The 15246-nt window shown below is 31.8% G+C and overlaps 3 protein-coding genes and 1 long non-coding RNA gene across 4 annotated transcripts in view; 1 reads left to right on the forward strand and 3 right to left on the reverse strand.

Moving 5' to 3' along the window:
- The window catches only part of LOC135193389 (uncharacterized), a 312018-nt gene that overhangs the window by 255155 nt on the left and 41617 nt on the right, over window positions 1-15246 (reverse strand). The gene's annotated exons all lie outside the window — the stretch shown is intronic.
- Window positions 1-15246, forward strand: part of LOC113400109 (elongation factor Tu) — a 184342-nt gene that overhangs the window by 112048 nt on the left and 57048 nt on the right. The gene's annotated exons all lie outside the window — the stretch shown is intronic.
- Window positions 1-15246, reverse strand: part of LOC113399837 (adenosine receptor A3) — a 75465-nt gene that overhangs the window by 28643 nt on the left and 31576 nt on the right. The window lies entirely within an intron of this gene.
- Window positions 5053-7808, reverse strand: LOC113399836 (mucin-1-like). Its single transcript, XM_064215610.1, has 2 exons — window positions 7435-7808; window positions 5053-7383 (listed from the first exon to the last, which is right to left on the reverse strand). Exons 1-2 carry the CDS (start codon window positions 7752-7754, stop codon window positions 5910-5912), a joined length of 1794 nt encoding a protein of 597 aa, XP_064071680.1. The 5' UTR covers window positions 7755-7808; the 3' UTR covers window positions 5053-5909.

Genomic DNA, 15246 nt, shown 5'->3' on the forward strand with positions numbered 1-15246 from the left:
ATATACAACACTAAATATTAACAGTGACAATAATACAATAGATATTTGCAAAAGTATAATGCATGCAATATAAACAATAGAATATATTATAATAAATATATTTAATATCAAAATAGCTTAAAGTATGTTTTATAAATATCAGAAATGTCTGTAACCAAAATAACAATCTTGTCAATAATATTAAAACGGACCAGCTTAACCATAAATAAATTGATTAAAAAATCTTTAATTCATTTATTAGCTACTGATATTGAAATAAAACGAATAATTAATAATTTGATTTCAATTAAAATTTACAGCAAAATTACATTGTTTAATACAGTTCAATTATTAATTATTAAATGAACGATAAACGTGAAGGCCGTGCTACAACAATAGAATTAGTTCCCATTCATTCGGAATAGTCTACCTAAAGAGAACAGTAATATCGTTTCCTTAACAAAATGTTGCATTTTTTTTTTAATATTTCTAATCGGTAGAAAGACTGGCTAACCATTCCATGCCATTAGGCACTGTAAGAAATATTAAGTATACCTTACATCGCAAATTTGGCACCAACCTTGACAACTAAGATGTTATGTACCTATAGTTACACTCAACTTTCATAGCAGAACACAACAACGCTCAGTATTTCTGTTTGGATACATTTTAGGAATAAAGAAATTAATTTTAAAAATCCTGTTAAATTTATATTATTATATTATATTATTAATAAGACAATTAAATAGTCAAATAAACCATGAGCCGTAAACAAAAAAAAAACGTTTTTTTTCTTTGTTTGTTGACGCAATGACGTAGAGCAAATATTGCAATGAAAAAAAAAACAATTATGTTAATTACACAATTTTCGTCTGGATTCAATCTTGAATGATATGGAAATCATTGCTAAAAATATTTTTAAACCAACATTAATACATATTTAAGATGATGTAAGGCATGCAATGCAACAAAAAAATTGAATACGACTTTTTATCATTATTTCTACTATGGATTAGCGAAAATAGTCTAGTGAATTAAATACGTGACTATTTTATTTGCATTTATCCTGTTCGATAGTAATTCTGATTCATATTAGTAATCCCAGTCGGACATTACCTATTGAACCGGTATCACTATTTTCCTCAAATATCTTAATTCTTCTTCTTCTTTTAAAAAAACGTACTCACTTATTAAAAGGGAAGGGCATTTATTATAATAAAAAAGGCATTTTGTAATTTCATATTTAGCCAATTAAGTCTTAAATTAAATATAAATAAAGCTAATTTCTTAATATAAGATATTATAGAAAATAAAAGGAGACAGTGAGGAAAAGTGACTATTGCGTTTTTCGCCGTTTCTCCTCGATACAATCTAAATTCCGAATCACCGAATCTTTACATTTAAAATAACACTATAAAATTAATTAAAGGAAATATCTGTTAAATTTTAAAATAAAATAAGTACGCAATATTTTAATTTATTTCCTTTAATTGTTTTTATAAATTTACACGAAACAAAACATAAAAAATAAAGTTCGACAGGTTATAGAAACAATACAAAAGTTTTTTGTTGTCAAGAATGTCGGACAAAAAAAAATTATTCATCTGTAGCACGTTACAAACGCAACCCTTGCAAAACGCTAACGGAAATCTAGATTACCATATTATGTAAGTATTCTTAGTATAATAGTATATTAAATACAAAACATAATTAATAGCATGATAAATAGGTATTCGAACCACATTATCTCTAGTTTGTTTTCAATAACAACTGTTTTAAATGTAAATACGTCGATTGTTGAAAGTTACAGAATTATCATAATATTCATTGTTAAAAACATATTATTATGATATTATATACTTATTGAGACAATTATGATATTGGAAACGGTTTTTTTTGTAATTATTACTTTTTTTTTATGTTAGAGGTGGCAAACGAGCAGGAGGCTCACCTGATGGAAAGTGACTACCACCGCCCATGGACATCTGCAACACCGGGAGGTTTGCAGAAGCGTTGCCGGCCTTTCAGGAAGGAGTACGCTCTTTTCTTGAAGGTTCCCAAGTCGTATCGGTTCGGAAAAACCGCCGGCGAAAGCTGGTTCCACAGAGTGGTTGTGCGAGGCAGAAAATGTCTTAAAAATTGCGCTGTTGTGGATTTTCGGACATCTAGGTGGTGTGGGTGATATTTTGAATTTCGACGAGATGTCCGAAGGTGAAATTCAGCAGCCGGGATTAATCCGAACAATTCCTCGGAACATTCCCCGTGATTAATTCTGTAGAAGATGCAGAGCGATCCAATATCTCTGCGCAAAGCCAAAGGATCAAGCATATCGGAAAGGGCTTGGTCGTCGATAATTCGAGCTGCTCTACGTTATTATTCTTTTATTTTTTGTTAGTAGTTAGGAGGTTAAGAGAAGTATTTTTATGTGTATGTATAAACTGTCCCTCAAAATGTATGTAATTTAGACGGCGTGTTGGAGCTAGAGCGTAAATTTGAAGGGCCAACTTTATTATTGTGCCTGACAGCAACACTTGACACTCGTCAAACGTCATACTAAACGAACGCGTACTTAGTGGCCAATCTTTCGGCCAAAATTTTTTTCGACGCTTTCTCAGCTTTGACAGTCTATCTAGACATTAATATCAAAGCATAAATATTAAATTCTAGTTAGGTATTCTAGCTAGTTAAGGTATCTAACTACTTTAGCGCCAATTTATGGAACCTTTTCTAAATATATTGCGGTAGACTTTTTCGGATGAAGACTCTTCACACGTACCTGATTTTTCTCCTTACATCTTTACTCTATGGTTGTGGTAGTGGCCACAGATTATTTTGCCAATGTCAGATATGTAGAAGAGACGAGACTGTCCGGAATGTTCGAAATTACACCGTGAAAATTTGTTTGTATAGAACTTTAAAACCTAAATCTTAATGTTTCATTCTAAATACAACATACTTGACATAATTGATACTACATATTTTGGATTTTCGATAATTTTTACTCATGCAACTATTGCGCCTGTTATGAAATTATAGCAATATATAGTTTATAGTCTCTGCAATTGTTTTAACAGGCCCGTTTGAAAACTTGCGAGTTGTTACTAAGATCACATTATAATATAAAGAACTGTTATCACTTTATGAAATAAAAAGTATTTCGATTAATTTATATCAATGACTTGCAAATCTTAAATTGATTTGAAATCTATCGGATTTATCTAAAAGAGCGATCTTATCACTTTGCATGCTTTCATGTCAGTATTCTAAGATCTTAAGATTATCTGGTGCAATAAATATATTTGTTTATATATACATGTATGCCTACTTGGTCTAGTGGCTAAATATAAGGTCGCAGATCCCGAGGCCCGAAGAGTTCAAGCCACAGGTTATTAGGTTTTTCTGTCTAAATATTCTACGTAATTAACCAGAGGCTGAAATGTGTACCCGTACTAATTCCCATACTTCGGAATATACCAAACGAAAGTCGTTGGTCCTGCACCCGAACTGTATTCGGTCGTGTCGGATTTGCAGTCCCATTAGATGTTGAGAGTTTAGGGATGGAGACTGCACATGTGTTTGCACATTTGTGCACTATAATTTGTCTTGTGTAGTTGACCGGTCTCTTTGAATTCGGCCACTGTGACTGAAATCGGTCAAACAATATAAAATATATTTGTTACTATTAATCTATCCAAATCAAATCGTATCCTGCGTAATTGGTTTGTTATAAAGCATGTTTTCAGTAAAAGTTACGTACCGTCCATATTCATATCCGTATTACACTTGTTGTAATACGTTTAATGTTTTTATAACTTCTTACTCTAATGTATTTATTTATAAAGAAAAGGTTTTAAATTTGACTTAAAAACAATAACAGTAACATTTATTGTTTTAAGTCAAGAAATACAATTTGATAAAACAAAGACATTCACGACGGCTTTCTATATTTCTTACATTGTACCATCACTTCAGTTAGCTTGACATATAAATAAGTAGGTTTTAAATGGTGGCATGTGCCGCCAAACAGCAATACTTAGCATTGTTGTGTTCCGGTTTGAAGGGTGGGAGCGCCAGTGTAACCACAGGTACGAGGGCCATAACATCTTAATTCACAAGGTTCACGGCGCATGGGCGATGTACGAAGTGGTTTATATTTCTCACAGCGCAAATGTCCAGGCGCTGATGACCTCTCTTAACATCAAGTGGTCTATTTGCCGGTCCGTCTAAATATAACATTAAAAAAAGTTAAATATCTCACTCCCTATGCCATAAATGATATCTACATTATTAAAATATAAAATTATCTAATACATCTTTATTGTTTTGTTAGATAGGTTAGAACATACACACACGCTAATATATGTTTGTGCTTCAGTCTTACGTCATACAACGGTCAACATGGAAACAATAAAGAAATTTTTCAAGCTTTATATGTACTTTAAATCAACCAGTTTTCGATGAGAATACATATTTAAGAAATGAAAAAAGTTATTTTGAGATAAATAGAGATCAAAACGTTGTATATTGGAATCGATAGAAAAACGACATTATCAGTCGAACATAGAGCTGAATAGCTCGTCAATTATTTATCGTCGCGTAATGTAGGGCAATGCGATATTAAACGTTTTTCCATTGAAGTGTCACTACATCTGTTTACGATAGGGATCATTAAGTAATTGCTTAACTGATAAAAGCATATAAAACTGCCACGTGACAGATACAATTTAAGTAGCTTAATAGAATGAATCTGTATACAAATGCGGTTAAAGTTTATCTGTATTCACGATGTACTTTATTTATAGATATAGTATTTATTGAGGTTCATTCTACGATTGAGTAATACCCAATATACGTCCTAAGTAACAGAATATGCAACACAAGGAAAATGTAATATTTTTATTCTTTAAATTATTCTATTTATTACGATTCATAATACGATAAAATTCAATTCATATTTTTTGAATGTGTTAAAATGTAAGATCAGAAATACCTAAGAAAAGATATAAATTGTATTGAAATAATTACTTTGTTTTTAATAAAATTTATCAAACATGCTCCATACAATTCCCAAAAAACCCAAAAACAATTAATAATAATAATATAACAATTTGTGGTGGATGATGGATCATTTTATTGATACAAATGAGTAATTACGGTATCTCTTCCTACTGTAACTTTTATTACAATTGGCATGGAATGGTTTTGAGTGTCAGTCGTAATACTATTTTGTGTCTATCATTGTTTTTTTACATCTCACCAACATATGGCACTAACCTTTCAATACATTTAGTCTACACTTCTATAATATAGAAGTTATTGCTTCTAAGATATTGTACTTATATACTCATAAATAAGATAAAATGTCTTTTAATTGATACGCATTAAATCTAATTATTGTTTAACAGAACAACATTTTCGTTACCATAAACACATTACGTAACAATGTATTAATAAGTTATAATTACTATTTGTCAGGGCTGCCATCAATAAAAAATTTAATCAAATTGATGTTGATTTCAATTGAGTTGATTTAAAATAGTGGATACTATCAAAAATCGATGCAATAATAATGCAGCGTAAAAAATGTTGCCATTTAAAACACATGATATTGCGAAGACTTTAAACTAAATTCATAACTATCAAGCCTGCTCAACACATCCAGGAGAGCCCATAACTTTATTACACTTAGTTATTTTCTATGTCCAGATATTATTATTTCTAGGAAAAAACAATAACATCGATAACTTATTTTGCTAATTTCAACATTATAATCTAAAACGCAAATTTCAAAATACATTTCACTAAACTTTGGTAATTTATTAAAACACATACTAAAAACCTCACTAATTCTAACGTCTTAATTTATTAATAGCAGCTAAATAACTAAATTATAAATAAGAGAAACTTTAAATTGAACTTATATCTTAAATTTATAACGCTATGAATATTGACATCCACCATGGAGGATTGGCAAGCCATGACTTTAATTTATTTCTCGAAGGCAAAATTAGGCTCTCCTTCTTAGGCGGTTCCGGCATCTTCGAGTATTGTGTTAAAATATTGCAATCTACTTTTGTTCTAAGACGATTTGTTTTAGTAACAATTTCCACTTCACACTCCATATTTGTTGGGTTCAAAGGAGGTCCTTTTACAGTCAAAGGATCTGTTGTTGTGGTACACTTGGTCGAATTTATCATAGTGATATTCGATGTTACAGGATTAGGCAAAGTCGTATTATTTACCGCATTCAAAGGCTTAGCTGTTGAGGAAGATATTATATCTTGTTGGCTAGTTGATATGGTGTTATTTAATGTAGTTAAAGTTGTTGTTGAATTAGTAGAAATAGTAGATATATTAGAAGCTGGAGTCGATTCTGTTATTGATGTAGGAGCGACAATCGTTGACGGATTTGATATTTCAACTTGGACTGGCACATTTGTTGCATTTAGAGGTATGATACCCAAATCTTTTTCGTGTGTTGATTTATTTGCAGGCAATGCTGGTATGGTGGTTATATTATTTGGCGATAATGTAGTCGATACATAACTCAATGGTTTTGTGGTTGAAGTAGTAGTGACAGTAGGTAATTGAGTATTATTTATTACGGTATGATTAGATACACACACAGTTCTAGTTTCTGTACCAGGTGACAATTTTTTACTTCCTTCCGTAAATGTAGAAACAATCTCACAAGGTATTTTAAGCACCTCGAGTTTATTATTTTCTTTAATTCTTAATGTGCAGTATGCTTCGTCTATTGGTCTTTCATTTGATGGATGGGAACTTCCTGTTGAATAATACCTTCGTGTGTAATAATCATCGTTATAGTAGTGATGATTAAATTGATTGTGAGAACGGCCGAGATTATACAAAGCCAATCCAGTTAATATATCACTATATCGACTGTCAGAATTTCGATACTCAGTTATATAGATATGCTGGGGTGAAGAAGCATAGCTATTATAGTAATTATGCGAATTATAACCATACCCGGATCCAATTCCTCCATGCGTGTTTGTGTAAACAGAACTGTGCGGTGGATTCATATTTGCACTTGGGTAGCGGTGTTTCGACTTTTGGATAAACGATCCTGAATAGTCGGAAGACGATGATATCGGACGATGATGCGTAGCAACATTTGTTGGATTAGCTTGGCTTCCTGGTATTCTAACACCGGAAAGTCCATGAGATGGTGGATAATTATTACGTCCTGATCCAGAACCTGATAAACCCGGTGAAGAAGGATATTTGTTACTTCCTGATCCAGAACCCGATAAGCCCGATGAAGGTGGATATCGGCTACTTCCTGATCCAGAACCTGATAAACCCGGTGAAGGGGGATATCTATTGGCTGATCCCGAGCCTGAAAACGCTGGTTTTCCTCCTGATGATGATCCCGATAATCCAGATAAAGATGATGGATAATTGTATTTACTACCACTGGATCCGAATAAACCGGATAATCCAGAAAAAGAAGAGGGGTAATTGTGCGAACCGAGTCCAGATCCCGATAAACTGGATGATCCAGATGAATACGGGTACTTATGCGAATTGGATCCAGATCCCGATAAACTAGATGAGCCAGATGTGGGATAAGAATGCCTCGAACTAGAGCTTGATGGTTTACTTGCTGAACTTGATCTTCCTCCCCAACTCCAACTTGACCCCGACCGGGAACCTCCGCTGCTTCGACTTCTAGATGAAAATCTTCCACATATTGAATAGTCCGTCAACACACATACTAACACAAGACACAACAGTAACCTGTTGGCCATTTTAACGTTAGCACTGATCCGCGTCCGCAACGAAACTGATCAGAATTTTATATAGATGATTATTTCTATGACGTCAACAACGTGTTCTCGGAATATTATAAATCACTTTCCTACTCAGTTCTACAAATGCCAATGTATCTTATCAAATTAAATGTTAAAGGTTAAGCAATTAACATGTTGTAATCAACGGCTCATTATAAGTTTAAATAACAAAATATTTCAAATTTTAAAATACTAACATTGCTAACACTTTACTTTAAAAAACTACCACTGATATCAAATTAAAATAAATATTAATAGCCTCAAAAATCGAGGGTAACAGTTAATACCTAATTGGAAAACATACAATCAAAATGCATATATTTTTTAAAGGTAAATTTACACATATAAAGGTAAACGATATTAACGAGACATATCGTACGTTTTCTTAATATATTTGACGATGGGGAAGTTCCATAAACGTTTTAATGAGTTTCCTGTACTAAATTATGCCGTTTGATGAAACCCGTACAACCGTAAACATATTTACTATCAATATTAAAATACAAAATTATTATATTAGCCTTACAATGATATGTTTAAAACTACGTTATTTACTTGGTGGTAGGGCTTTGTGGAAGCCCGGTACCTGGTAGGTACGACAAGCTCATCATATATTCTATCGCCAAGCAGCAATAATTTGTATTATGTTCCGGTTTGAATTCAGATAGGCTCCTACAAATTACTGACTCTTACATTATATGTAAATTTATTTAATTTAAATATATTTAATATAGAGCAACCTATCCGAATATAGATTATATCGAAAAGAACCAGTAAGACAATCAGTAGTTTGTCTGCTTCATCAAACAGAATATAAACATGTAATATTCTTATGTCTTCCAAAAACCAACGATGTCTGAGATCTTTTATCAAATAATACTGTACAGTTTAAGAAACATTATTTATTAATATTTATTTAACACGAGTTTTGAATTTATTTTTCAGTAATTTTGTTAATAATAATGTTTATAACAACATTGTTAAGCGTTACGACTGTTTTTCTTCCAGCAGAGATCATTGACTTATTATTTTAATAATAAAAAGATATTACATAGTCACGAATATAGTAACAAACATAAAAGTGCAAAGCTAATATTGTAGAATGACTTGTTCAATGAAAGCGATAGAAGTTCAAGGTCAAAACGTAAGTAATTAAGTCCGCAATGGTGAATAGGAAAAATAAAACCCCCAGGACGTTTTGATACATTGATGTTTCATTACTCCCATGTGTATTAAAATGTTAGTACTTTAGTACTTGCGAGTAATTATTATAATATGCATACATTGTGTGAAAAATAAAATGGATTAATGTGTACGAAAGAAATTTTATTTTAAGTTAATTAAGCTTGATTTTTTTATAATAAGATTTAAATCTGCTCTTAATCGTATGTTTTAAAAATTACATATATAATCATGTTTTTAATTATTCTAATAAATTATATTTAATATGATAAATGGCATTTCATTAAATTTTATATAGTGTTATTGGTAATTCGACGTTTGTTGAAGTTGTATTTTTGACTTATTTCGAAAAAATCTAAAAACGCGATAACTCAAAAATGGTTCACTTTTGCATCATGCATATGGGGGTTAAAATTATCGCAAATAGTCACCCCTATCACCTCCTAACAGGAATACGTCGAATTACCAATAACCCTGTATATATAGATGTATGCTGGAGTATACTTATTTCTTTTTTATTAATGTTTTAAAGCAAAAATGAGAAGTTATGTTCTAATATGTATACAGTGTCGAGAGTGTGGCTTTTTATGCGAAGAGATAATAAAAAATATGAAATTATAACATCGTGTTGTGAATATTGCAAAGCATAATATGTTGAAAAAAATAAAATTGAATATCATTTCGAACAACGTACATGTGTATGAATCAAAGACGTATTTTACAATAGAAATCAATATTTTCCTTAAATTTGGCAGTTTGAATTTAATTTTTTCGATATGTGTGTGTTTTTTTTTAATCAACGGTTCGAGCACTGAGTAAGATTATTAATTTTTCAAAAATAAAATGTTGCGAGTTTCCTTTGAGTATTTTTTGCTGTTTTTTTATACAATAGGTTGGCGGATCGGCAAATGGCCACCTGATGTTAAGTGGTCACCACCGCCCATAGACATTGGCACTGTTACAAATATTAACCATCCCATACTTCACCAATGCGCCACCAACCTTGGGAACTAAGATCTTATGTCACTTGTGCCTGTAGTTACACTGGCTCCCTCACCCTTCAAAACGGAACACAGCAGTACTTGGTATTTGTATTGCTGCTTGGCGGCGGAATATCTGATGAGTGGGTAGGTCACTACCATGGCCATGGATTTGGCCATCCACACTCAAATAATAAGTTCACTTGTACACATTTTTACATTCTCGTAGTTCCTTGTATTTCAAATAACGCGCGGAAACTTTAATTAAAACATAAACATCCCTTAAGATATTTGTTGTTATTTAAGATAGTGCTATTCTCTTCGGAACATAATTTATGGAACATTACCGAGATCAGGTTCAACATAGGAACGTGACCGTGGCGAGATTCAAGGTCGTAGCTCGGAATCTAGTCTAGGAAGTCCCATTAACGCTAAAACATTTGGATCCCAATATTATTTACATGATCCCAACCTGTTGCTTGCGAATTATACATTACCATATGTACTTTTAAAGTAGTTTAATAAATATGATGTAGTAATACGTGTATGTATGTATGTACTAATTGAATTATGGAATGCAATAAATAAAAACATAACAACTTCAAATTTAAAGACTTTAAATTTGAAGAAATGAAATTCCTCGATAATAATTTTTTTTTAATTAATGGTGCTGGAAAAATTTTGTTTGGTGAAGAAATTTGAATTTAAATTCTACCCTCGTTATAGAAGGGAGGTTAAACATTTTTTAACTCTTGAATCTTACTATGTCGTGCAGATATATTGTTGTTTTGACAAAAGTGTCGTGATTTATATACTTTTACGATTGATGATGATGTCCCCAAAATCTATTTCGACTACGACAGTTTTTTCTAAAGACAACTATTACTATATATTTATCATTATATTTGTATGTATATTATTCAAATTGTCAAAGCTAATAAGGGTACCGTTGAAAATCAGCGTTGGGTGTAGGAACCCAACTTGGAAGCTGAATGATACGCCTATTTGGGACACGATTGCAGTAATTGTTTCTTTTTTTCTTTTTATTTTGGATTTATATTAAGTAATATATATTTTGTCAGATGTGTATATAATTTTTTTTATAATGTAATATCGTGTCTCAAATAAACTTTTCCCTATTCTTCCGCTTATGAAAGTCCGTTGACAAGGCAATGAAGGCGCAACAGCTTTTCCAGAGGTACAAGAGTATAATAGGCCATATCCGAGACTCTGGCTTGTTATTGAGAATTTCTACAGGAAAATCCCTTTACTATTTTGAAGTTTAAAGTTTGACACCAAGAACATACCAACCTTACAAGTCACTAGACCAACGAAGCAGCCAACTATTATCGTGCAATGTTTTACGATTTTTTATCGTATCGTAAGTAGTAATTGGCAAAATTATGGATCTATACGATTTCTAACTATTTCTTAAGACAAATTGCCATGCTAGTATGTCCTGTTGTTATAGTAAAAATATCGTAAATATAGTGATAAAATTGTCGTCACGGCTTGTTGGAAAGAAACTCTGATACTGATAGCATATGTATATTTTTATTTATTTTTTCTTTCATTTTTATATTGCTACACATTTAATAAACCCTGTGGAGGAACAGAGACAGGAAAGCCTCGCGCTGCCGTATAAACTAGCAAGAAGTGCGGGATAGTGAGATCCTCTTCGGCTCCTGAGGAGAGTTCCGCCACGAGTAGAACCACAACAACAGAGGGACGGATATGCGTTATATCGATACGATCCCGCAGCCTCTCCGATTCGTGCCCAACACGGTCATCGCAGTGGTATTAGTTATTGAATAAGTATCCCACATACCAACCGACCCCACCCCTCCCCAGGGCCAGGGTAAATTAAAAATATATTACAAAACATTTAAAAAAAAAACTAATACTCAGTATAGTTGTGTCCCAGTTTGAAGGGTGAGTGAGTCAGTTTAACTAAAGGCAAATCTTCTACTCTTAGTTCCCAAGATAATTTATGATTATGATATGAATAACCAATTTGCCTAATACAATATCCTGAACTTATCAGTCATTATTATTATCCCAATTAACTCCTAACAGCTAACGTTTACTCAAAATACATATATATTCTAAATAGTGGAAATGGTACGCCTATCAAGTTGGAGATAAATTATATTATTTATAGCAGGTTCTATAAATTATCATGATATCCGTCACTATCATATAAATAATATATATTAAAAATTAATGAATTTGGTTTTTAATTAGCGTCAAGCCCCGCTGTATCTTCTTCTACATCCCTCCATCTCGAAGTTGTTTCTTTAATCTGCAATGTTTGCCTAAGGAAGACATACCACTGACTGTAGACATGTATTTATAAATCAATTTTCGTATCACTAGAACAAAAGCTGGGTTAATATGTAACGAAACAAATTTAAACGATGTTTGGAATTTGGAAGACAGATGTTCTCGTATACATTGTAAACATGTCAACAATGTTTGATCTCGGACGACATTTGACTGGTTATATTGTATCGTAATATATTTGAAAAAAAATTATTTCGAGAAACATGTCATCTATTAATTTACACTTCCTACGTGTTAGTGCGATGACACATTTTTTTATATTCATATTTCTCATAACATCAAAACATGATTAGGGCTGAGGATAATGTGTTAATATTTTTTTTTCTGTTCAAATGAAACGATTTCATGTATTCATAAATTGATGGAACACTTGCATTATATTTAAAAAATAATAACTGTTAAGAGTAATGTAAAATCAATACAAAATAAAAATTTTAGTTTTGTCTGTTTAATACTTAATAGGTAGTTCCATTTAAAACTTTCTGTGTATTACATAAATATAGCTTAGATAAAATTATTTTTTAAAATTAGTTAATGTAATATTTCAATTTATGTAGGTACTTTGATTGAAGCAGAAACGATAATGAATAGATTTTTTTTTTTAAATAAAAATAAAATAATACTTTATTCAAAACGGCACTTACTGACACATTTAATTAGACATCTAACGATATGAATTAAATTTAAGTCTGCCACAGAGTATTTGCTGTATCTACTTACAACGTAGATTATTCTGAGTTGAACCGCCAAAAAAACTCAGCACCTAGTTACCTAGTTACAGTTTTTATCTGTAATATATTAGTTTTAATTAATTTATCATCTATACGGTATTTTACAAATAATCTGTCTTGTTAATCAACATTTATTTTATCAAGAGTTAATATTTTTTATTGTGAAAATTATTGGTATATTCTAGACTTTTCATAATCTGCGAACCATATGTACATGTTATAAATATGTTATCATTTATTTACTTTCAACCCAATCAATGTCACAGATAAAATAAAACTAAACATCACATCCGCGAGGCCTTTCAGAATTTAGGTCAGTATACGCATACATTTTTTACATTTCATACATCATATAGTTCTAAAAATTGTTTTTTTTTTTTTGTAATATGTAGGTGGCCAAGCAGTAGGACCACTTTATAGTAAGTTCATATATATTGACGCTGTAAGAAATATTATACATTACTTACATCGCCAATGTGCCACCAACCTTGGAACTAAAATGTTAGGTCTATTTTGCCTGTAGTTACCACAACTATAATAATGCTAAATGATATTTAGAGGTAGAATATCTGATGAGTGACTACCTAGTTTACACCCTAATACCAAGTAAAATATGTGTTTTTTTTTTTGTTACAGGGGGCAAACGAGCAGGAGGCTCACCTGATGGAAAGTGATTACCACCGCCCATAGACATCTGCAACACCAGGGGGGTTGCAGGTGCGTTGCCGGCCTTAGGTGTTTGATTAAACTATCCAATAACGAGAAGATTTTTTTTGTAGTAACAATATATAGTTTATTGTATTTGAGGTTTAAGATTGATAGAGTCATAATTATATATCATGCCGTTTGATTTGTAGACAAAAAAAAACAAACGACACAACTTTATTATCTTGGTGAGCATGACAGCTGCGTTTGACACTCGCCAAAAATCATACTACAGTACTGGTGTCCTCACGTTGATTTATAAAAAAAATGATTTTTTATATATCAATGTCTGCTCACCATTTTTTTTCGTTGCGTTCTCAGCTTTGGCAGTTTCGTCAGTCGTATGATAATCGAATCCTCAAATATACGAATAAAATCGATTTCAAAATATTCGCCCTGATTTTGTCAATGGTTGTCGATAACGATATATAAAATTTAGCATAACGTTGTTAGAATCAGTAGACATAAGACAATACCTACATAAATTAGACTAATTTATAGATTATGTGTATATCTTCCTATGAAAAGCAAACCTTCGAACACAATATAACTCATTTAATGTAAATATAGAGTATATTTACGTATAATAAATCTCTCAATTTAATCTATAAAATTATGTATAAATAATAAAAATAGTAACTTCAGTTCCTACTATAATATATAGTATGATTTATGTCGACGGATAGTGCCATGCCTATATTAATATGACATTTGTCGTCTGACGAGAGCATACGAATTAATTATAACCAGGACCTGAATTTCTTGCCGGTTCTTCTCGGTACAATCTACTTCCCGAACCGGTGGTAGCTTTACATTTAGTTCAACACTGTAATAACAATTCATAAGTGCTTTTATAAATTATTGTACTATATTACAATGAATATCCATGTCGGAGCCCCACGTAATGCACGTCTCGTTGTATCAAAACGGAGTTTTATTTATAATTACGATGTATACAAAGGTATCCCATCACCCTATTCAAATAATTGAAATATTTGACTTCAAGAATTTTAGTAACTATAAATTTAAAAACCGATTGCCCCATACTTGTACCACGGGCTAGGGCTAGGGACCCTAAACTTAAGCAATTACTTGCCCTGCCTAATAATGCGGCCCTAATCATAAATTTATCACTTTTCTATATCAATTCTATGTTGTGATCTACGTTCCTGTTAATATTTTTTTAAACGTGTGAATTTATTTCAATCTATTACACAAAATTTTCGTACAGGAAATTCCTTAATTCTAGGTCAGTGTTCGTACATCAATAACGAGTGCGATTTCATAACACAAGTCAAGCTCAAACTGCCCTTTGGAAAACCAATAAAGGCACACGCGGCGCGGCGACGAAACTTGCTAGATTTTGTTGCAATAAAGATTTTTTGCAGCAAAACTTCATGCGTTGAACCTAATCAGAACAATATCAAAAGAGAAATGTTTGTTTTTATGACTCACGAATCCTGATAATGCCTTTTATGTGATGTTATGATGGCTATAGGTTCAAGATAA

This window comes from Vanessa tameamea, chromosome 8 (assembly GCF_037043105.1).
Source record: "Vanessa tameamea isolate UH-Manoa-2023 chromosome 8, ilVanTame1 primary haplotype, whole genome shotgun sequence".
Taxonomy (NCBI): domain Eukaryota; kingdom Metazoa; phylum Arthropoda; class Insecta; order Lepidoptera; family Nymphalidae; genus Vanessa; species Vanessa tameamea.

Bases quoted from the DNA above. Each gene is read 5' to 3' on its own strand.
- LOC113399836 (XM_064215610.1), bottom strand. From the start codon at position 7,754: ATGGCCAACAGGTTACTGTTGTGTCTTGTGTTAGTATGTGTGTTGACG. The intron at 7,384-7,434 runs TTTATTCGGATC...ATCTTTATCTGG, and splicing joins TCTTTTTCTGGATTATCCGG to ATTATCGGGATCATCATCAG.